Source organism: Ammospiza caudacuta, chromosome Z (genome assembly GCF_027887145.1).
Source record: "Ammospiza caudacuta isolate bAmmCau1 chromosome Z, bAmmCau1.pri, whole genome shotgun sequence".
Classification (NCBI taxonomy): Eukaryota; Metazoa; Chordata; class Aves; order Passeriformes; family Passerellidae; genus Ammospiza; species Ammospiza caudacuta.
In genome coordinates, this window is record NC_080632.1 from 1,323,149 (window position 1) to 1,346,077 (window position 22,929).

Consider the following 22,929-nt stretch of genomic DNA (forward strand, 5'->3'; position numbering starts at 1 on the left):
TTGCTGATCCTCATCTTCAACGAGACTGCTACCTGCAGAAGGAAGGGGAAGGAGACTCTCTGCTCTTCCTGCAGCCGGCCAGCATTGCCTCTGCTGTGCTGTGGGGCAGCGCTGGGGGTGGGAGAGGGGAGGCAGATGTTCCAAGACTCACCAAAGATTTTGCAAAACCCACTTCCAGCACCAACTGATGAACTAAAGCCTGTTAAGAACCTTTTCCTCTTTCTACCAACTATATATTTTTATCAGCATATACAAATAAATCCATTTATGCCTCCCTGTTTCATCTTTTATACACAGAAAGGTAGAGCATAGATTTTTTCAGACCGCTTCAGTTTTACAATGCACAATGTTCAAATCTCAGTGAAACTATGTTTATGCTATATAAAGCTTTTATGAAGAAAAACTGTGAATCAAACTCTAATATGCTCTTTTTCAAAAAGAAGTATTGATGAAAGATTCTAAACAACTGCAAAAATTCTGAGTGAAGAAAAAGGTATCAAACTTGCAGTGAATAGCATTAACATGAAAAGGAAACCAACACTTACAATTTACTACAGAACTCTCCTGTTTCTGCATTAACTGTTCACTTGATATTGGACAGAGTGAAAAAAACCGCAAAAATTTCAGCTCTCAGCTAAGTGGTGAATATCCTTCAGTCCTGTCTCATATCTAGCGGAGACAGATTGAAACAGACAAAAACAGACTATACCTGAAATGAACAAAACCAACCAGCTACCATCAAACATAAAAGGACAAGGAAAGGCATACCACAAAGATCTATGACTAAAAAAAAAGCTTCACAATATATCTGTCATATTAATTCAGTACTATGCATAATGTATCTACAAAAGTTTCTCTCCTCAAAAGGTAAAACCAGAAACAGATCTCACAAGAAATTGTACATACATACCGAAGTCTGCATTAAATGCAACATTTTTATTTGCATCAGTAGATGGCTGCATTAAAACCAAAAATAAAGAAAATGTAACTTTCTGTTTAAACTCAGAAATTATTTTTCATTAGGAATACCATTTTTTACTCTCAAGGTGACTCAAACTGAGATTGAATCTAAATCTTGTACTTAGTTGAAATACTCTGCTTTATCTTCCAAATTAATGATGCTTGACTTGGTCCTGTGTCTATTTAGAAAACAGACATTAGTTTCTTTAAATATTATTTCATTAGTATATGACAAGACAGCTTTTCAGCACAGCACCAGGCATTCACAGCTCTGGATTTCAATTTCACCTTGAAAAGCCATTCTCTCCTCAGCAGAGTTTTACTAGAAGGCTGGAGTGAAGTCCTGGAATTATATTTAGTACTAACTATAAAGTATTTATAAATCTGCATTGAGTAAATCAAATGTTTAATATATATATTAACAAAGGGTCATTTGTTATGGATTTTAGGGCAGCAGTTAGACAAAACACTGTCTTTAACACCTTCTACTTTGTGCTTATTGCCATACATAATACACACTCTTCATGCCTGTAACCTAATAACAGACATTAATTATTTATTAGCCCTCTATAAACAATTTATAAATGTACTCTTACTATAAAGCATGACTGGACTGGCCTTTACTCCCACAACAAAGGCGTCTGCAGAATTTTAACTGCTGCATTAAGAAGTAAACCCCACTTATAAAGAACTTAACAGTAATACACATTTTGGGATATAAAAATGTAGCCAAACAGGACAGCTCATCATTTATCTCAGAATTCAGTACTATGTAGGGAATTTCCCATAAATTTATGTGAAGTGGTTATAATAGCACTGCTAACAAAACTGAAGTCATGTTTAGGTGCAACAGAACAAGTTTTTTCATACCTTTGTCATGCATCTTTTGAAGAAGTCTAATTTTTCACCTTGGGTAGGCTGGAGTGTCCTACAAATACTCTTTTTAGCAAGATCACTCCAGGCACAGCTGCCTAGGGTGCCTTGCTTGCCCAGGAGACTGAAAATTTCAGGAAAACTGTGTGGTTTGCCACTCAAGTTTTCAACAGCTTTGGAAACAATGTGGAACATTAACTGAGGGTCAGTCTTCTCTTTCAGACCAGATGACGTTCTTTATATTTTTAGTATTAAAATCAGTTAATAGTTTTAGCATGTACAACGCATCTTGTGGCTCCTTCTGGCACTGCACTGCTTTGATTTTTTTCTATAAATGTTAATTCTTCTTGCGTGAGAACTGCATTAAATTTAAAGCAAATCCTTACACCACAGCAAAACACAAGGAAAGTTCCTTAATGGCAAGACACAGGGAACAACACTTCCCTCTAAGTTTTCAAGTCTGCTGTTTGCACCTCTCCTCTCTGGGATTTTTCTCCAGCTCAGTGAGTAATCAACCACAGCTTTGTAACACTGCTAAAACTTGTGGCATTTTTCTGATTAAACTCAGAATTTTCCTTATGGAATTTTCCTTATGGGACACGTCTTTTCTGAGCAGCACAAGATCTGAGCAAACTGGCGGAACATCAACCCCAAAAATATCGGTGGTGCTACATGTTTTGCCTGTGTTGCTCATCTCTGAGAGCATGTTCAGGAGAACCAACTGCAAGTAAGACCAGATGCAAAAAAATTCCTAATCAAGAATAAAACAGCAGAGACTGTTTAACTCCTTGCTCCCAGTGGTCTGGATGCCTTCAGGAAAGAAATACTGCACCAGGGAAACATAAAATACAAATAACACAAAGGCTCATAGTGTAAGATTAACTCATGCAGTTCAAAACTGCTCATGTATTTAAAGTCAATCAGAAATATAAATCATGGTCAAGGCTGCTCTTTGTACATGTGAAAAATGCCCATCCTTAACAATAAAACGTCCTCCTCAGGTCTAAATTATGCCTTCTATGTATCATCTCACTTAACATGGACGCACAAACAGGAAAACAAACCAAACAACTTCATGCCCATATGAAGCCCACAGGATGACGACAAGGGAAGAACTGTGTAGTTTGAAAAAAAGAGAAAAGAAGCTTTGAGTTCACAAATGAAGACAAGACTAATCATCGTTTTTAAGATGTATAAGGAAAAAGTAAGCAGAGCTAACACAGAACATTCGGGTAAAGAAAACATTAGGAAAGATACAGAAGGAAAACCACAGGATGACACGCATTATGTGGCATTTAAGATCCTTGGCAAGACAGCTCAGAGCTGGATGGACAGAGGCACCAGGTGAGAATTCAAGGAGCAGAGCTGGGGGTGAGAGCAGCAGGAAAGAACACAGCTGTAGTGACAACACTGGGCTGCAAGAACGTCAGCATCCCCTAAGAGCAGCCTCTGGTCTCTTTCTAGCAAGGAAATCGAAGTGCCAACACAGCAGAGAATTTCCCGGGGTTCCCATCGTGCCTGTACATATGATGCAGTCTTTCCACTGCTTGGTCAACAAGACAAGCCCACACAGGATTTGCAGTCACTGAAAATGTCTTAAGCACCCCCCAAGGTGATGAAAACCACACTTGCAGGACTCTCATGCAGCTATCCAATCCTTCAGAGTCCCTTTAGATGCACAGCTTTGAAGGTGTCCTCACACTACAAAGCAACAATCTAAGCTGGGGGAAAAAATATATGTATGGGAATAACAACTGAACAAGCAAACCTGAGATAAAGATCTGCAAAGTCCAATGGGAGCCTCAAGACAACCCTGGCAAGATCAGCACAGCTAAAAACTGCTCATTATTTCACAATGTGTTCCCTTCCCACTGCTTCTGACCTAAATAATGTCCTTGCTTTTCAGGAGGTGGGCACTCTGTGGCTCCTCACTGCTCCCTCTCTCCAGGAGAGCACAAGCCTTACTGTGACTGAAACCTAAACCCAGGCACTCTGCCTCTTGTGCCCCAAAGGAATTGGGAAAAACCCCAAAATGAAATGCCCTTGAAAAGGGACAAGAGGTGGGTAAACACTGAACTCTACCAACCACGAGACTGCAAGAGATGGATATGCACTTGGAATTGTTAATCTCTATGGTGTCTGTCAGACTCTCTTCATCCCCAGAAATGTGGGGCTGCAGGAAAAAAGGGAACAGCATGAGGAGAAAAGAGAGTATCTGGAGGTACATGAGTCTTGCTATAGTGAAAGTAACATAAACCTGAGTCCCCATGCAGCCTACCTTTAGAAATTATTTCTATTGGGAATTCCTGCAATTTCTCCAGCCCTCCCTGAAGGCGCAACAGTCATGGAGAGATAATTTTTAACAAAATATATTTTCCAAAGGTAGCTTGTTATGGGCATCAACCATCAGCACAAACCGAAGCCCTGTGAGAGCTCTGTTACTGACACAGAACATGTCCAGGTGGCTTTGGGACATCTCCAGAGAGGGGGATTCCAGGCCCTACCTGGGCAGTATCCCAGGGCTCTGCCATCCCAAAAGAGAAGCCAGACAGACCCTGCTGCATCTCCCTTCCAGACCTGTGGGGACATTTGGGACAAGCTGCTCACCAGCACTGGCCACAAACATTCCTCAGGAAACTCAGCATTGCCCTTCACGTCCTAAACTCTCAATGCCACACTAAAAATCTAAGTCAAAATTTTGAGTCACTTCTACGTCCTCACTTCCCTGGAAAGCCACCCACTGAAACAGAGGAAACTTTTCTCAGTACCTTCCACTGTTTTAGTAATCTTACCCATGCACTTTAATAAACGTGAGCCACTGCCTGCCTGTTTGTGAAAACCTCACATGGAATTAATGAAAGCAACATTTGCTGCTTGTTCATGAGCTTGATCACACTTCTACAGTGATGATCTCATTAACCCATCCAAATATTACAGTTTTGGGCGGGTTTATTAGAAGGAAAATATAAGAAGTAACCGTGATTTTTTATTATATTCGTCCTTAGCCAACATCACTGAAATAATTACAAGGAATTGTTGTAGATTAGTAATGAGTTGGCTCTCACAATTAGGGGGTGAACATTTTATGTACGTTAGGAGAAGTTTTTAAGATGTATAGTTATATTACTGTAATATGTCCCCCCCCCCAGCATCGTTATCACCGGATGGCCTGGGGCTCCCAGTGCTGTAATTTTTCCTTATTTAGTGCTTTTCTTGTATTTTTTGTTAAAGTTTAATAAACCTTCAGAAATTTTAAAAAGCGAGCAGTTGTTTCTCACAGAAATGCAGGAGTAAAGATATTGAGAGGCTGCAATTTTTCATCATTTCCCTCATACCTGAATGTGCTTTCCTGCTTTCTTCACTCAAAAGCCTATTTTGTTTAAAACAGCAGAAGAAATATACCGTTGTCATTTAAATGTGTCAGCTGTTCCCACAACAAATGTTGATAAAGTATGTGATGTTTTGAGTCAGAAAGTTACTAATCTCTGTTACAGACTTAAAATACCTGCACTATTCATATATGGAAGCACCAAACGCCTGGTTAGAGTATAAAACTAATGTGGATTTGACGATGGCATGGAGAGATCCTGAGGTGGTATCACCCTCCTCAAAACAAACTAACACATACACCCAAAAAATCCACAAAAACACTCAAAACAAATCAAAAACCCCTCAAACCAATCCCTCCCCAAAAGAAAACAAACAAAAAAACCCAACCTAAACAAAAAGCAACCAACCAAAAGAACCCAAACCAACACAAGAAAAAAAAGAACAAAAAAAAAAAACACCAAAAAATCCTCACAAAACCCAAAAAAAACACCCAAACTAAACCTAAACCACAACAACAAAAAATATTCCATCCTCGAACTCCCAAATCAGTGCTTGTGAGCTCAGTCTCGAGCTGCAGCACTCCGTACACACTACCCTACACAAGGGATACGTTCCCCGTGCTTCCATTCCAAGTATTTGTGCGTTAATTCCAAAATCAGCTTTTCCGAGCAGCTCCTCAGGCTGGTGCCTTTCTGTTTCTCATGCAGCCCGTGACCTTCGCAGGTGAGAGGGGCAACATCAGCCCCCGGGGGCGCTTTTCACACTTCCCTCGCGGTGAACAATGGGCCGCTGCAAACTTTACCACAGCGGGACCAAATTTCAAAACCAGTCACCTGGAGATGGAAGATTAGCAGGAGACACTCGATAACGACTGGTTTGACAAAGCACTCGGAGTTCCCCAAATTCCAGCGCGTCTTGCTCCACCTGGCCCCTGGGAGGGTGATTGCCTCCCATTCATCCCACCTGGGCTAAAGGGTTTTGCTGACGCCGGCCTTTTGTGCGTGTTCTACATAAATACATATTTATCTGTTGAAATCTCTGATGTTTTCTGCGGCCAAGTTGCTCTGGAGGAGGGCACAGCTTCATTCCTGCTCCAGTTATTTCCCTCCCCAGGGCTGCCATGAAAACAAATGAAATCACATGGATGATGATCTTGTCAGGTCTCATCAGCAAAGCAAGACCCGGCATGGTCATTATCAGAAAAAGAGATTTAAAATATAAGCTTAAAACAAGACTACCGAACTTTTATACACCGAGCTGAAGTTGCGCACTGCAGCTTTTCTGTAACAAATCCCTCTCCTGCAAGGATTTTACAAAACTTTTCATGTTCATGAAGGACCACTGGAAAAAAGTGGTACAAACGGCAAAAATAATGAGTCAGCTGCTCAGTTTATTGAGCATCCCTGCAACTTGCATGGCAGTTTAAAACAAGTTGCACAGGAAATTCAGTCAGCAAAATATAAATAATATTTATATATATAATATATATTTATAAATATTGTTTATGTTTTATATATATTAAAATAGAAAATTTTTTTTACATTTAAAACTTTATTAGGAGTGGATTTGCAAAGAGAAAGAAATTTCCAACCAAGATGCCAACATCTATTAGCCTGGCACAAAACAATTAAAAGTAATGAAATTTTGACTTCTCAGTAAGTGTTAAGAAGCTTAAGATTAGCATTTGGCTAATCCTTCAGTCCCACGGAGAAGCCCTCACACAGACCAGACAGCATTCTGGAGGTGGCAGCGCTGCCCCACAGCTTCTCAGCAGCATCACTCATCATGGAGCAAGAGACTGACAGCTCCAAACAACAGCAGCTCGCCTAAAACCACTTTGTATAAAGCATTTATGCACTCAGAGGTGCACAGAGACCCTCTGTGCCAAAAGGCTGAGGTGACAGCATGTAATATGAACCTGTCTTTAAAAACAAAACCGGTGCCCCTACAGTGAGCAGCTCCATTCTCTAGCAGAAACTTGTGTCAGAGGAGGGACTTGTGACTGCCCACTCTCAGGGAGGAGCAGGGCAGGAAGGACTAAACAAAAAGTATCCATTTTTTAAAAATATGTATTAAAATTTTTTAAAGCCTTTGGGTACACACCCCCAAAAGTAACTGATTTTGGGCGCCAACTTGAAGGCTACATTCAGCTCTGGCAGTGGCTCCTGGGAGGCTCGGGGTCCCTAAGGGAATCCTTGGGCGGTGAGGAGCTGCTGAGGCTTGCCAGCGCAGATGTGTGCCCAGCTGGTGCCAGGTAATGGGACACATCCTGGTGGCCACAGCAGCCTTTGAGCAGCTCCAGCTCCTGCCACAGAGCACTCGGACAAAGCCTCAGCAGAGAAGGCAGAAGGCGTGTGCTGTCCAGTACAGACACCTTGGAAGGGACGCAGAGAAAAGGCACCGTGGTCCATTTATATACAACAGCAAATGCCACTTAATTCTCATTAAACTGAGCGTGATTCCCACCACCTGCCCTTCTCACTCCCACCTCCCAGGCCCCACAGGGACAACGCTGGAGCAGCTGATAGAAACACTACACTGTGGCAAATCTACAGATTTTCATCTGGAGTCTGAAACTTGGTTGGAAAAAGGGAAAAGAGCTGATGACAGTAAGACCTGTGAAATTATGGTTAAACAGGCTGAAGTGGATCTTAAAGGCAAAAGGTCAATGTGAGTGACTTTTAACATTTTCTTTCAAACAGTGTTCATGTGAGTTTCAGGTAAGGGTAAGGTTATTCCGAAACTTGAAAATGCTGTTTGTAAGATGTGCCATCAAGTACAATATCTGGAATACTGAAGAATTCCATCAGACCACAGAACAAACCAACAAAACAGTAACATTAGTAATGAGACTGAGGATTCTGCTGCTTGGAAAAAAAAAAAAAAAGACAGAAAAAAAAAAGACAAGGAAGATATTTCCCAAGAAATTATCTTTTTTTTTTAATGCCATATCCCATTTTATGATTCTTGACTTTTTAGTTCATTTACTTCTTTGTGTTTTTAGGCAGAAATCAATTACGTCTATTTTTTTATACAAACACCACCTCTTAAAATAAAAAGGAAGCTTCAGTGAGAACACAGCTATGGCAGCATCAGTCAGAGAATGGAGTAACGAAGCTGATGTAAATACTTCAGACCAAGACTCAAACTTCCCCCCAACTCTGAAGTGTTCAGTTTCCTGGGAGTCAGTGTGGGCAATTTGGCAGGCATGCTCATGAATATATTAACTGACAAGAACCATCCTCCCCCTCCAGTTAATATATATCAGGAGGAAAACATGTAGAGAGGCTCAAATAGCTAAATATCTCAGGCTAAAAATATCAAGAACTCCCTCAGCTGGAAGTTGTTAGCAAGAGCTCTGATAAAAATAAGGAACCAGGACAGCATAAATTCTTTCCTTTCCCTGCAGAAAATAAACTACATTTGGGAGGAAAGTATTCAAAACATAATAAAAGAGGTGACTCACCCCTTTCAACATGCAGCACACAGTGCATGGAAAGGAGAGGAGGGGGAACAGGGATGCAAAGCCAGTGTAGGAGTCCTGCAGGGAGAGCAGCAATGCCCAGCTCCAACTCAGCTCCTGGAAGGACCAACAGCTCTGCCTCACACACTCCCTGCCCTGAGGGACCCCTGAAGGGCTCCAGAGACCCCCAGACAGTAAATGACCACCCTGAGTGAACGGCTGCTCCTGGACCTTTCTCCTGAGGTTACTGGGATGCCCCTCACAGAAAGCTCCCAGCACTACAGCAGGAACTGCAAGGCTATGGGCATTTTAAATTCACCTCTTAGCCAACAGTATTTCCAGACATAGGCTGCATTCTTTATTTCTTACATATTTCTCAAACTTACCTTGACACAGTCCAATGAGAAACCCCAGAACCAGCAGAGCCAGCTTGGCTTTGGTTTGCAAGCAGACACATGCACATCACCCAGTTTTTTCATTTTTGGGCAGGCAGGGCATCAAAAAGCAAGCCTAAACCGCCTACATTTAACAGCCTTCCACACTCAGAAGGAAAAGGAACTGAGCAGGATGGGCTTGTCTCAGCCAGAGGAAACACAGCAAACATGGTGTCTTAGGACTACTAAAACAGAAAGTAATTTACAACAGCATTCCATTCCTTCATTCTGGATGGAGCATCCCACATAAAGAGAAATTATCTGGCTAAAGCACATCACAAGCGCTCATCTCACCGTTTCATAATCACATAATGGACATTTGTACATCACACTGGGTCACATGCCAGAGACACTCAAAAGGGAGTGGACCTTTGGACCTTTCAGAGTCATCTCCAGTGCCTCCTTCCCCGCAGTATCCCACGGCAGGCAAGGATGCTTCTGCACACCAGCATCTCCATTTCTTGTAGAAATAAAAACTCAGGAAAGAAAAAGAATACTGTACGTGAACATCACTTGAATGGCCAAGAGATTGATGACATTTACTTAATTTTACAAACTGAGTGATGTAAGTAAAGAAATATAACTCTGTCACTAGGAAATACTCTGATCCCAGCCACCTCAGAAAGAAATATTCTTGGATTCTAGAATACAAATACAGAATAGTAGGAGCAGGAGGGAAAATTATTGTTTACCAAACGTGAATCTTTGAACATTAAGGGAAAAAAACCTTGACTCTGATGTAAGGACACCTCAACATCTTCACAGAGGATTGTCACAGCACAACTCATGGATTGTGTCACATCCCTGAAAGAACTTGTTCTAAAAGTTTGTTACAGTAATTTTTCCATTTTACATGTTGGATGAAGACACAGAGAGGTTCTGGGAAGCTTCTTGTGCTGAATGGTAGGTTGAGGGAAGAGATAGGAAGGTTTGTCCCAGCAGCACACCTGAGTACCCAGGCACATTGTGTATTAGCTTAGAATGTTTATCTGGTACCATTGCAGCCATAAGGCTGCGGGGCAAAGAGGGTTCAAACACACTTTGATCCTTGAGGTGGCTTCTGTATTGTTTGAAACACTGGAACACCTGTCCTGTGCTCTTCAAATGCTCACGTTCAGCTAAAATATCTGCCAGCATAACTGGCTTCAGAGCACCAGTTTTCCACCCATCTGAGATCCCTCCACAAATCCAGAAAAGAGTCCTTCATCCTGGTTTTCATGCTGCTTTCAGAGTTCCCCCAAGCCCTGGAATCAGAGTGTGAGGTTCTGTCGTACACCTAGGCAGAATCAATAGAGCTGAAGGGAAAAAACCCCCACAAACTACAAAGTGGGCAAACAAGACAGAATAAACTTTTGAAGCACAAAAGCTTCTTCAGGTCACTTGGCCTGTCAAAAGGTAAGAAAAAACTCTTTTCTCTTTTGTTGCTGGGGGTGCTGTCCAGAGAGAAATGGATGGAAGCTTGTTCAGAGAATTAAAAGCTCACTGTACCAGATTAGCATTGGGGGAGTAGTGAATTCCCAGGCAGAAAAAAAGTTACACATATGGACTGCTCTTGCTGTTTCCAGAGGCTTTCATTCACACTGCTATACAAAAATACTTTGCTTTAAGAAGCTGGGTTGTTGGCTAGTCCTTTTGTTGGTTCTGAAGAGAAGTAAATACAGGTGTTGAATATTGATCCTAAAGACAAGTAAATACAGGTGCTGAACATAAAAACAGCCTTGGTGAGGTAACTACAGTCATTATACAACCAACAGGTAGGACACAGTAAATTTTGTTTCCCTATCAGGCAAGGCTGCCATTGAACAAGCTCAAAAGTGGACCCAGAGTGCAGTTACTCTATTAACTCTGAAAATGCCCCTTTTAATTTTATTCCATATCTGAATCAAAACTGTTTATTTTGTCTTTTTTTCCCCACCAATCTGCTTCTGTCATTCAACACACACAAGTGATGCCCATGTGCCTGTTCTACAGACAAAGATATCAATCCTTGATCCATAAATATTATTGTATAAATTCATACATACAACTATTAACACATACAAACACAGGCAACACAATGACAAAAACTGGCGCTGGGAAAATGCAATGGTCATCTCTCTTTCAGCTATGTTGACTCTTTAAATATGGCCCTGGACTGGGAAATGAGAAACACAAGAAAGTTATGAGCTTGTTATAAACTGCCTCACAGAGCTGGACTGAAGTTTAGCTGAAATCCACAACTGAATCACAAAGGCAGGAAGAACATGAAAACATTTCCATTTTCAGGCTGCAGAATACACAGCAACTACTTTGCCAAGCTGCACTGCTGGTCCCTTTAATCTCGTTTCTTGGTTCCTTTCACAACACCCTCGGAATGCCTCAGAATAAGGTGTCAGGAAGCCCGAGGCACATCTGACACTGCCATGGGTTAGGTTTCCCTACACTTCCCTCAATTAGTGTTTCACTTGTGCCCTGAATTACTGAGGATTTCCAATGTTTGTGCTGAGCATTAAGTGCCTGTGTTCACTTCAGCCCACAACCATTTGCAGAAGGCAAAGCTCTGTAAAAACACACCACACCAGAGAGCCCCTCTAATTATGCCTTGCCCATTGAATGTGTACAGTGTGCAAAGAGAAATTAAACAGAAACTAATACCAAAATACTTATACAAGCTCTGTGTTTCCCTGTGGCTGCAGCTGATCCTCCCCAGTGCTGCTCTACCAGCGAGCCCCTTATGCACGGCCTGCTCTCTGAAATGTGGGACAGGTACTCCCACAAGCTGCTGCAGGCATGACCCTGCATTTTCAAATTCATTTCTTTGGCTCACAGTCCAAGTATTGAAACCACAGAGTCCTTTCTTGACTTTTTGAAGTATTTTGTAAGAGCTTTACTAGATGGTCATATGAGCGAAAAACTGCTCAATCCACTTGCATTGTTTTACAGGAAAAATACTTCTGGTTTTATGTCCAGAAAAACATCTCTCTATTATTTGGGGTTTTTTCCCTAAATGAGTAATCACACCCAGAATTGGACACTGGGCAACTTCTATCTTTCTCTGTTTTTTCCCCTAGTTTGGATTTATTTACTATATATGTATAGTTCTGTTTGGGAAATATGGGTAACATTTTATAAACAACTTTTTTTTTTTGTTAATTACCGGATTTAATAGGAATACATCTGCATCCAATACTCCAGTATGCTTTTGTTTCTAATAATCTTTTTAGGATAATCTGTGAAATTATTCAAAATAGGTTTTTTATTCACTTTTTCTATGTTCCCCAACTACAATTAGACAAATCATTTAGGTCTTGCATCTTTGAAGCATAAGATAGTTTTATTTGGAGTCAGCAGTTGTTTGTTCATTTGGGTTTTGCTACACTGTAATAGCTCATATTAATTCCAAAAATATTTTGAAGTGTATATATAAGTAAGTTTGTGGATGCCCATGTCTACACATAATGGTCTTGTAAAAGTAAACATCTTTCCTTCATAAAGAATTAGATGTACATTTAGCAAAATTAGAAGTGACACTGGATTTGAGGAGCTGCCTCAGAAGTCGGGAACACCAAGGTGTTTTACCTTTCAGATCTGCTCGCCAGGCCCGAGACCATCACCAGAGGCCCATTTCCAAACTTCCAACACTGCTCTTCATCTCCTGAGCAGATCTCAGATCTCCTTTATCTTATCCAGCTTTGTATTTTTGTTAACCAACTGTCCTGTACTCCAACCCAAAAAATCAACTTATATTTGCATTATTTTACAATGTGCATACACATTGGAAATTATTTTACAATGTGCATACTCACAGGAAAACCAAATTCCTCAGGCTGCAATAGATGCCTTTTAGTTTTTTAAACATCACCTTCATGTACATGTATCCTCTCCAAATTCACATTTCAAGGAATATTAAACAATAAACAATTAAAGGAGCCAAACAGTTCAAGAGACACACAGTAAGAGCCATAATCTTCACTTCCAGGGCAAATTCAGATTTGGCAAGGGAGTTCCATTATTCCTGATAGGCCTGATGAAATATCAGTAACTCACCCCCACTCCAAACACTCAAAAAGCACCTGCACCTCCCCACCAGCACCTCCACCCAAAGACTGACCCAAACAGGAGCCATCCAAGGCTGGCCCTCACTCTTTGAGAATCAGCTCGGAGAAGAACACAAATAACATATCTGGCATGGAGAAATCAGGAGAGGCTTGGGGTTCTCAAATCCTGCTGCTGCTGCTCCAGGGATCTGATAAAGCCCCACAACTTCTGAGGAGCATCAGGTGGCAGCCTCACCTCAATCCTCACAAATCTCCCCATAGTTATGGCAGTCACACACCCTGTCAGCCACATGAGCCACTCTGTCCCACTGCTGTCAACAACAACACAGTTATTAAGGAATTAATAACACCCCAATATCTTACTCAGAAAGCACAATCCCTCCCAAGGAAAAGAACACAGGCTACTACAGTTTGCCACTGATGTTGCTGGAATTTTTTCCTAACCTCTAAAACAGGTTTTCGAGAGTAAAACCCAACACTTTCTTATAAGCATTAGGCTGTTTATCATAGAAAACATAGACAGTATTTTACTTTCTTCAACTATCTGTAAAAATGCTTAAGTCAAGCAATGGAAAATTCTTACTAACGTTCCAAACTCATTATATGCACCTGCTAGTAACAAGACATTATCAATAGCAATATAAAAATAAAATTGCATGCACTGGAATTTACATATACTGGTAACTCCTTAGTACTGATTACTTATTGTTTCTGTATTTTCAAAACACTGGATTCTTCCTATGAATATTACAGGGTTGTAGTTTGGTTTGAAGGTGAAATCTCTCCCAAGATTCCAAGGCACTGGAAATAAAAATGGAAGTAACGTAAGGTACAGGACATCGTGTAATCAGGAATTTCTTAAATTTCTTTCACAGACAGTATTTTATTTAGGAATAGGACAAAGGAAGAAAAGAAACAGTGAAGCCTAAGTAGGAAATTAGGAATTCATTGGCAATGTATGCCTGATAAACTCCTTTAAGAGTTTGGGATTAACATCAAGGGTTGTACTTCAACCAGACCCAAACGAACTCCAAAAAACACCAAGCCATAAGCCTAAAGGCAGATTTAAAGCCGAGCAAGGGTGGGATAAAGCAGCCCATTAGTTCAATGCATAGAGGAGCTAAACAACCCTCACTATCCACAACCACAGCTGAAAAACTATACTTGCCACCAGAAATGTGATTTCTGAAATCTGGATTTCCTCAAATTGTAATTTTCAATTGATATTTGCACAGGAAAGAAGGTGGGGCAAAAACAGTGCGGTGTCACAGTGTTCTTCCACAGGTGGCTCCAGCTTAAAAATAAACCCTCAAAAACGCTGTTACTCTTGCCTGAATAATGATTGAGAGAACTTGGAAAGCCTAGAGAAAAAAAATGGGCAAAACAAATTATTTCAATTTAAACTGTTGTTCTTTTATCACAAACTAGGCTGGCTTTCCTTGAGAGGAGATGTGTTTGTCAAAGCTGTGTGCAGCTGGGGCTTGGAGGAGCCAAAGGCTTCTCCACAAGAGGCTCAGGTCATTCTGGGCACAGGGAAAGGAGGGCCAAGGGGAGAGGAAAGGAAGGGCTTTAGGGACAGAAACACCTTCAAAACAGAAAGGCAAGAGGCCGACATTATCTGTCAAAAAAAAGAAATGTCAGCTCAGCTTGGTTCACCTGGGAGAGTGGGCAGTGGGCGAGGAGGAACAGGTGCAAAAGTTAAAATACTGACTTTTGACTCTTAGCCTGTCACGACGCCTGCACCACCAAACATCTTCATGAAATTAAAAATCAGGGTACAATCACATAAAATAAATTATGGAAGAGTCACTAACAGCATGTTTCTACAGAAGAGAGAACGTTTCAGCAAAGCTCTTCCTACCCTAAGCCAACTCCACTAAAAGACTTTCATTAATGAGTGCTATGTAGAAATACAGAAGTGCACATGACAAATCAGGAAAAATTACAAGCCCTTCTGGGGACAGGAAGAGAATAAGGAAAGTTAATAACAGAAAATTCAATACAGGCAAATGTGGAGTTCCATGCTCAGGACTAAGAAATCAAATACACAAATATGAAACTGAGAATAATTGGCAAGGCATCTATGTTGCAAAAAGAACCTGGAGGGCGTGTGACTACAAAAATGGATTATTTCAAACACAAAATAAAACAAACCCCCCATATAAACAAACAACTCCCCCAACAATAAACATGCAAGTGTTTCAGGGAGTATTAGCAGCATTGTTTTATCTATATTATGTCAAATGAAAGGTAATTATTTCATTCTGCTCCGGAGACACTACTAACAATATGGAGAAAAAACAAGCAGTCCAGAGGCAAGAACCACAGAAGGTGTGAAAGGGAAAAAAATAACCCACCACAAAAATGTTCAGTTTATTTTTATATCTGATGGAAAGTGAAAAGCTAGGACTCTATGGTCCTGACTACTGCCATATTTCAGTTTCTTAGAAAGGGACATTTTATGTTCTCACCTTCTCCCTTCCTGGAACTCTAAGTGAGAAATACCTCAAAGACTAGAGAAGCATGGATGGAGGTCATCAAGATTTCTGGATTAACCCATTTGTTGATATCTGAGGATGATTCTCTCCCAGGAGCTGAAACAACACCTGCCCACTGCCTGAACAACCTGGTGTTGGGGGTCAGTGGCTCCACAGCACAGAAAAAACCTCTCAGCGGTGACTCAGCCTGGACCAGCATCACTTCCTGGAATGTTTGTGCACCAAGGAAAGCAGGAAACGAGTGGTCCTAACCCCAAGCAACCCAGCTGGAAGGCTCTGGAGACGCAGCTCCTGAACCCTGGTGGAGAAAAAAAGTCATCTGGTTTTGCCCAAAGGAGCCTTAGCAGAACATTCTTAAAAATACGGTGTTTTGAGCCGTTTCTTATTACCTGCAGAGCACCCCACGAGGCTGTGCAGGGCAGTGACCCTTCCATGAAATGGCTCCGCTCAGCCACCCCAAACCACAGAACCATGAATTTGTGAGTCTCTCCCCAAGCACAGCAGCCTGGAGGAGCCCTGCTGCAGGTGAGTGTGCAACTCTCCAGCCTGGATCTTTTCAAGTGCATTTCCCAGATTGACGTGTATCCACAAGCCAGACAGCAGTTTCACAAAAATACTACATTTATACAAGTTCCTTTGGCATCTTATCCTGTGGCAAGAGAGACAGTGGAAGCTGTCTATATGCATTTCTGGTTTATGTGATACTCCAAGAAAGAAAACGAAAATAAAATTCAGGGCTACATAGCTCAAATTGGGGACCCAATAACCAATAAACATTTTTGTCTTTTGCTTTTCTGCATCTTAGTGCCACTTCCAAACTGGCTGTCGGTCAGGAGTGGCTTGATGCCTATTTTTAGAGGTGAAGCTCAGACACTGTGGAGCTGGGCACCAAAGAAACAACACAATCTTCCTGTAGGAAGAGCCGTATTATGAAACAGCAAGGCAGCCATAAGGCACAAACCGCAAGACAGCAAAATAGCAAATTATCAAATAGCTGCTCATTACCAAAACAATGCTCTTCCCTGCACAACAAAAACCCCAGAGTTTTTTTTTTTTTTTTCCGGGGGGGGGGGGGGGGGGGAATCAGTGAACATGCAGATGAGGGCAAAGTGAGAAATATGCTCCGTGTACATCTGCATTTTCCAAGTTAAGAGAACATTTTTGGGAATGCAAGTACAGCGCCCAGGCACTGCAGAGACACACTGTTCCAGCTGCTTCTGATGGCAAATCCTACCCTTCCCTCCCGAGGCTCTGACATGCCTGAGACACAGCTCCAGGACTGCCTCACACCCCTGGGTCTGCTGCCACCTCATAGGTGTGGGTCGGTTTTACCTTGGAGACAACAAATATCACACCCCTGCTCTCACAAGTCCTTCCCGGCAGCAAAGGAATGGTCATTTCCCAGCACCTGGAGGGACAGAATGTTCCTCCCAGCTCAACAAAAGCCTCCCACTTCCTGACCTGCCTCCCGGCTGTCCTGGCTCTGCTCCCTCTCTCGCCAGGTCTGTGTCCCTGGTCCAGATGCCGCAGCCTCCTCGCAGACCCCAGCCCCAGGGCCAGTTCTCTTAGGGAGCAATTCCCTGTCTCCCCTCTCCAGACTGACCATTTCCATCCCGTTTCCTCTATGCTCCCCGTCATCCCTGTGTCCTGGCACCTCACAGCTGCAGGCTCCAGCTGCTCACATCTCCACTTTCCTTCCCACCCAGCCCCAATTTTCCTCCCCTCTGATCCCAGGATCTGCTGCCTCCCAGCGAAGATGAAATATTCAGCGATTACAGTCAGTAAGCCCTAAGCATATGCAAATGGATCTTTTTGAAAAGGCTTGTATCCTGGCTAAATTCAGATGCTTTGTCATGCAAATGGGAGAAAGACACATCTCTGGAATCAAATCCCTCATCCTTTTCTTTTTCAACCAGATTTCAAGTGTTTTGAAGGAGAGCGGGTATGATTGGTCTTCCACCATAAAAGTTGAGAAAACTTTTAAAACATTGGAAAACACCTATTGTCTTTGCCCAGTTTTCAAAATGGGCCACATCTGAACTGAACTTTTACACACAAAAAAAAAAGTTACATGAATCGGCACAAGGCTTAAATATTGCACTGTAACTTTTCCACCCCAACGGTGGAAGTTTGGCAAAGTTAAATCTTGGTTGCTTTAACACTTGTGACAGTATCATTTGCCTGTAATTTAAGCAGAATTAATTTCTTCTGTTTAATCTGAACGGCAGCACATACATTACCTGAAACATTTTCATGTGCTCCCAAGACACCTGTGCAGGGTAAATGAGCACCTGGAGCACATGGCCAATAATAAATACTGATAAACAACTACTATTTCCAGAGCCCTCTCTTCTGCACACTTTATTAAAATGTAGATTCTTGTAAAATGCCTGATGTTCCCAGACTCCCTGAGCAGTACAACTGCAACTTTTACAAGTTAGACCTGATGGATACATGTCAAACCTAAACTTTACAAAACAGGCAGGATTAAACTACCAGATTTGTCTTCAGAAGTGGGGGGCAAAAAATTAATGCATCTTTTACCACCAAAATCTTAAGAAACTAGCTGGCCACTTCCCAGGGACGAGTAGCAAATTCAACACTGAAGCCACTTAATTTTTATCTGAATCTTATTTTTGCGTAGCTTACAAACATTGCAGTTGAAAAGGTGACTTAACTATGTAAACTTGGGCAATGCAGTCTTTTCAAATCTGAGGGGGGAAAAAAACAATAAAACACATGAAAGAAGACACCCAAAGAACTCCTCTCATACAAAGGAACTGTACATACCAACAGCCAACCTCTCAAAACAGACCTGAAGAGAAGCAGTATTTTGATAAGGCATCACTTCATAAGAAATTAAGTCACAGTCTCTAGTCATGCATTTAGTTTTTAACCAAAATCTGGGTGTCTGCCAAGCCTCAAGAAGGTTTGGGGCTTCTTGGGAAAAGGACTAGTTTGGAAGATCACTGGAACATGAAGAAAACTGAACTCAAAACATATATTTCCACCAGAATTTACTTTCCCTTATATGTTTGTTAGAACTGCATTTCTACATATCTATAAACAGAGAGACACATTTGCAAATGGAACTTGTGTGGCCTGATCCCTTTTTTTCCTCAAAGATTAAAAGTTTAGAGAGTTTCACCATTCAGTGAAGTGTTGTCAGGTCCGAGCTCCTAATCTGAAACAGTCCTATTTTAAGGAATAAGGGGAGGAAAAAAGGAAAAGCACTGTTCACAGTTGCTGTGAAGAGGTAACAATAGAGGATGTGCGGATACTTTTTTGTCTTTTTTCCTCTGACGGCGCCTGAGGTGGTGCCGGCACAGCGGCGTGGTGAAGAGCTATTGTTTTACACAATTTTTCCGTCCTTGAGCAACCGGGATGGACACAGCCCGAAATTAAGGCAGAGAGGAAGGGGCACAAAGACTCTCGTGGGTTTTGTCTCTTCACCTTCCTCTCGCCTCACGGGTATCGTGTGCCCTCACCTTCAGTGTTTCACCCAGCTGTGCTGTGCTGCACCTCTCTGGCACAAAATTGGGTGTTGCTGCCCCCAAATTTACCCACCCACACTTCCCATGTGCTGTGAAGCTGAATAATGCAGGTGGTTTACCCCAGAGGTCAAGCAGAAGGGACAAAGAGAGGGACCATAAAACAAATGCCATCTTGGAACTGAACATTTGCCAAGGGCCATTACAAATGGCTGGCAAAACTTTGTTCGTTTTTATAGTAATTACATAACCTCAAAGGACACAAACACCGAGTGCAGCACGCAGCAAGACACCGTGCTACAAGGCACACTTGGCACGGGGCTGGTCTGTGAAACACATCACAGCAAACACCAGCTGAACAACACACCTCTTTTCCACACTTGGCAAATAAGCTTTTCACACCCTGGTCCTCTCACTGGCACACATCCTCGTGGGGAACACACATGGTCCACATAATCAGCCCATTGAAAACTGTGAGAGTGTGATTTTTAAAAATTTTATTTCCTCAATTATTACAAGTGTATTTTGGAGATTGGTTACTGGCTACATATTTTAGGCACTTAAAATCTTGAGGAGACATGCCAGTGTTCAGCTGAATTTTCTGTTCTAAAAACTTTGGTATTAAACATAATTATAATTCCACTTTTCTTGATTAAGTAAGTACTTATTGTATCAGTCACACATATGTATTTTCCTCTGTGGTTTCCAAATTAACACAATCTCATGCAAAAGTCAGAGCTGTATTTTTGTAGAGATATTTAATTGGACAGCCTCTTCTTTTTGAGCAGAACAAAAACTCATGCATTACCTTGGGACAAGTATTTCATGGCTGTAAAGCAATGAAAGAGGGGAAAAATTGCAATCACAGTTTTTTGGAAGTCAGAAAGAAAGCATATGAAAATGGCAAGGATGTGATCTCATCAGAAAGAAGTAATTTTAACAGATGAAATACCAAAAAAATCTGGAATGTAGACTTCACATAATGGTATTCCACATCATAAAACAAGTCTCAAAGCTTTTATATATATATATATATATATATATTTTTTTTTTTTTTTCCCCCACTGGAGGAAGGAGAAAGACAATGTTTCTAACTCCCAGCTGAGTTAATTTGCAAGGAGATGCAACCATGAAGTTTCTGACCTGTCAGGTCCACGATCTAAAAACAAACCATTTCAGTGTTTTGCACAAAATAATCTACACGTGAGGAGCCCACATTTCCAGCTGTTAGCTCGAAGTGGGAGACAAACGTGTATTTAAATCGAACAGCACCATCTAGCAGGTCCTCACAACTTTACTTAGGAGGGCAGTTGCCTTACTTGACAATAAGTCAGTTTGGCAGGCTTGCCCAGAAAATTATTAAGCATTTTCAGAGCAAACAAAAAAATATTATGTGCTTTACAGCACCAAGAACCCTGAAGAAAAATGAGCTACAAGGAAAAGAGTACGACTGAAAACTGTTTAAAGTTTCAGCCCCACGACCGGAGCGCTTGTGCGTGTGGCTTGCGCTGGGTAGCTCTGGCAAAGCAGAATTAAAACAACATGATCTTCATCTGACCCGATGCACAGCAGCCCTATGGATCTGTTTTCAGTCCCACTGTGAGTTCCCACTGCGCCCTTGAATGATTTACCGAGTGTATTGACAAACACCAGCAGCCGTGTAGCACGAGGAAATGGTTTAATTCCCTAATTTTGCTAAGACAAAATAAACAGCGCTTCCACGAGCCGGCCAAGCAATTATTTTTAAAATTATCCCTGCGCTGGAACTAAGAAGTGCCACTAGTTGATCAGATTTCAGAGCCCAACTTGTGCCTCCCGCTCCATCTCAGCAATTAACGCTTCCCGGCAGGGCTGCCTCTGTCTCCCTCCGCTTTCCCGTGGCAAAGTTAGGTGAGAAATTGTCAAACGCCTTAAATTCCCCTTCTCCTGTCGAAACAGAGATGCCTGGCCTGCTGCTGTTGCAGGAAGCGTGCATGCCAGCCTCTGGAATTAGGCAGTCTTGAAAAAAAAAAAAAAAAAAAAAAAAAAAAAAAAAAAAACCAAACAAAAAAAACCAAAATAACACAACCAAACAAAACCAAAAATAAAAAACGCACAGAAAGAACTAACCCAACATGAACCAAAAAAATAACAAAAAAAAAAAAAAAAAAAAAAAAAAAAGAGCAAAGAAAAAAATAAAACCATCAAAACCAAAATTCCTAAACTCACACATACGGGGAGGGGAAAAAAATAAAATAAAAACAAAAAACACCCAACAAACAAACAAACAAACAAAAGAAACTTTTAGGTGAAGGTTCAAGACAAGCTGCCTGGAGGGAAACTCCTCGGCCGTGCCCGGAGCGCAGATCCCGGGTGCTGAACCCGCTCGGGAGCGATGCGATGCTCGGAACGGAGGGAGAGGTGCGAACCCGGTCTCGGGCAGGCGCTCTCCGCCTCCGGACCTCCTGAGCAGCCTCACCCCGACCTCCCCACCTCCGGTACACTTCGTCCCCCTCCTCCTCTTCTTCCTCCTCCTCCTCCTCGCACGGGCTTTTCCTCCCCCTCCACCCGCACCGTGCCAAACCGGCCTCGGTCACGCCAAGTCGCGGCGGCCACAGGACAACTTGAGGAGACCATTCCCCCAAAAACTGCGTTTTCCTCCCGCTTCTCCCGGCGCTGCCCGTGCCGGGGGCACCGCCAGCCCTCCCCGTCGGGCAGCGGGCAGGAGAGCGCCGGAGCGCGGCTCGCCCGGGCGCGTTATGCGCAATTAGGAATAAAAAAAAAAAAAAAAACCCCAAAAAAACCATAAAACCCCAGCATGAGTTCGGGCAGGCAGCGGGAGCCGGGGGGCGCGGTGCCCGCTCCCCTTTGTGCGGCGGGGCGGGCGCGGAGCCCCCCGAGAGCGAACAATGGGGGGCCGCGGCAAAAGTTGCGAGGCGCCCACTTGGGACGCGGCCCCGGCCCCCTGCCCGGGCTCTTTGTTACCGGAGGGGTCCCGGCACCTTGCGGGGCCGGGCTGCGGGGCGGGCACGGCTGGCTCTGAGGGGGGACACACCGCCGCGACCCCGTCCGAGCTCGGACACCGCGTCCCGGCGCGGGGACCCGCGGAGCGCGGCCGTTCCCCCCCCCCCCCCCCCCCCCCCCGCTGCCCCCTTCGCCCTCACAAACTTTGTGAGGGGGCCGCGCGCGCGGGGCCGGCGGGCGTGTGGGGCGGGCCGGGCCGGGGTGCGGGGAGCGAGCACTCACTTCTCGCGGGCCTGGCTGTCGGACGGGACGCTGCTGTTGCTCTTGCCTTTGCCGTACATGCCTGCGGAGAAGCTCCCGACTGTCACGCACCTGTCAACCCATCACCGCCTCCCCGGGACCGGCCCCGTCGCCACGGTGACGGGCGCCACACGCGCCCGCCATTGGCCGGGCCCGCCCCCCGCGCGGTGATGGACGGGGCGCGCATCCGGCCGGGCGCGGCCCCGCCCCCCCCCCCGCGCGAGGGGGAATTAGAAACGGTTCGAGAAGGATTTTAAACAAGCGGCTGTTCCCGGCGCCCGCCGCGCCCCCCGCCGCCGCGCCGCCGAGCGGGGAGCGCGCCGGAGAGATGCAAACTGCGGAGCGGATTAGCGGCGGGCGCGGAACGGGCAGCGCCCCAGCGGCCGCTCCGTGTCCCCAGCCCGACCCCCCCCCCCCGGCACCCGCAGCGAGCCCCCCGCCCCAAAAGCACCCCCAAAAGCACCCCCGAGGGTCTCTCCGCACCCCTCACCCCCAGGGGAAGGGACCCCCCCTGCGAGAGCCGGGATTGGGCTGGAGGTGGGGAGGAAGCATTTTCTGAAGCGAAGCAGCGTGTCTTAGAGTAGCTTAAAAATAATAAAA

At 43.5% G+C, this 22,929-nt stretch overlaps 1 protein-coding gene across 4 annotated transcripts in view; it reads right to left on the reverse strand.

The window, feature by feature from the left end:
* Positions 1–22,422, reverse strand: part of LOC131571524 (single-stranded DNA-binding protein 2) — a 126,166-nt gene extending 103,744 nt beyond the window's left edge. For all 4 annotated transcript variants that reach the window (XM_058824273.1, XM_058824272.1, XM_058824271.1 and 1 more), the window contains exon 1: positions 22,312–22,422. In XM_058824273.1, the coding sequence (XP_058680256.1) occupies positions 22,312–22,370 (59 nt within the window). In that variant the 5' untranslated portion in view covers positions 22,371–22,422. The remainder of the gene's footprint in view (positions 1–22,311) is intronic.
* Positions 22,423–22,929: the final 507 nt, after the last annotated feature.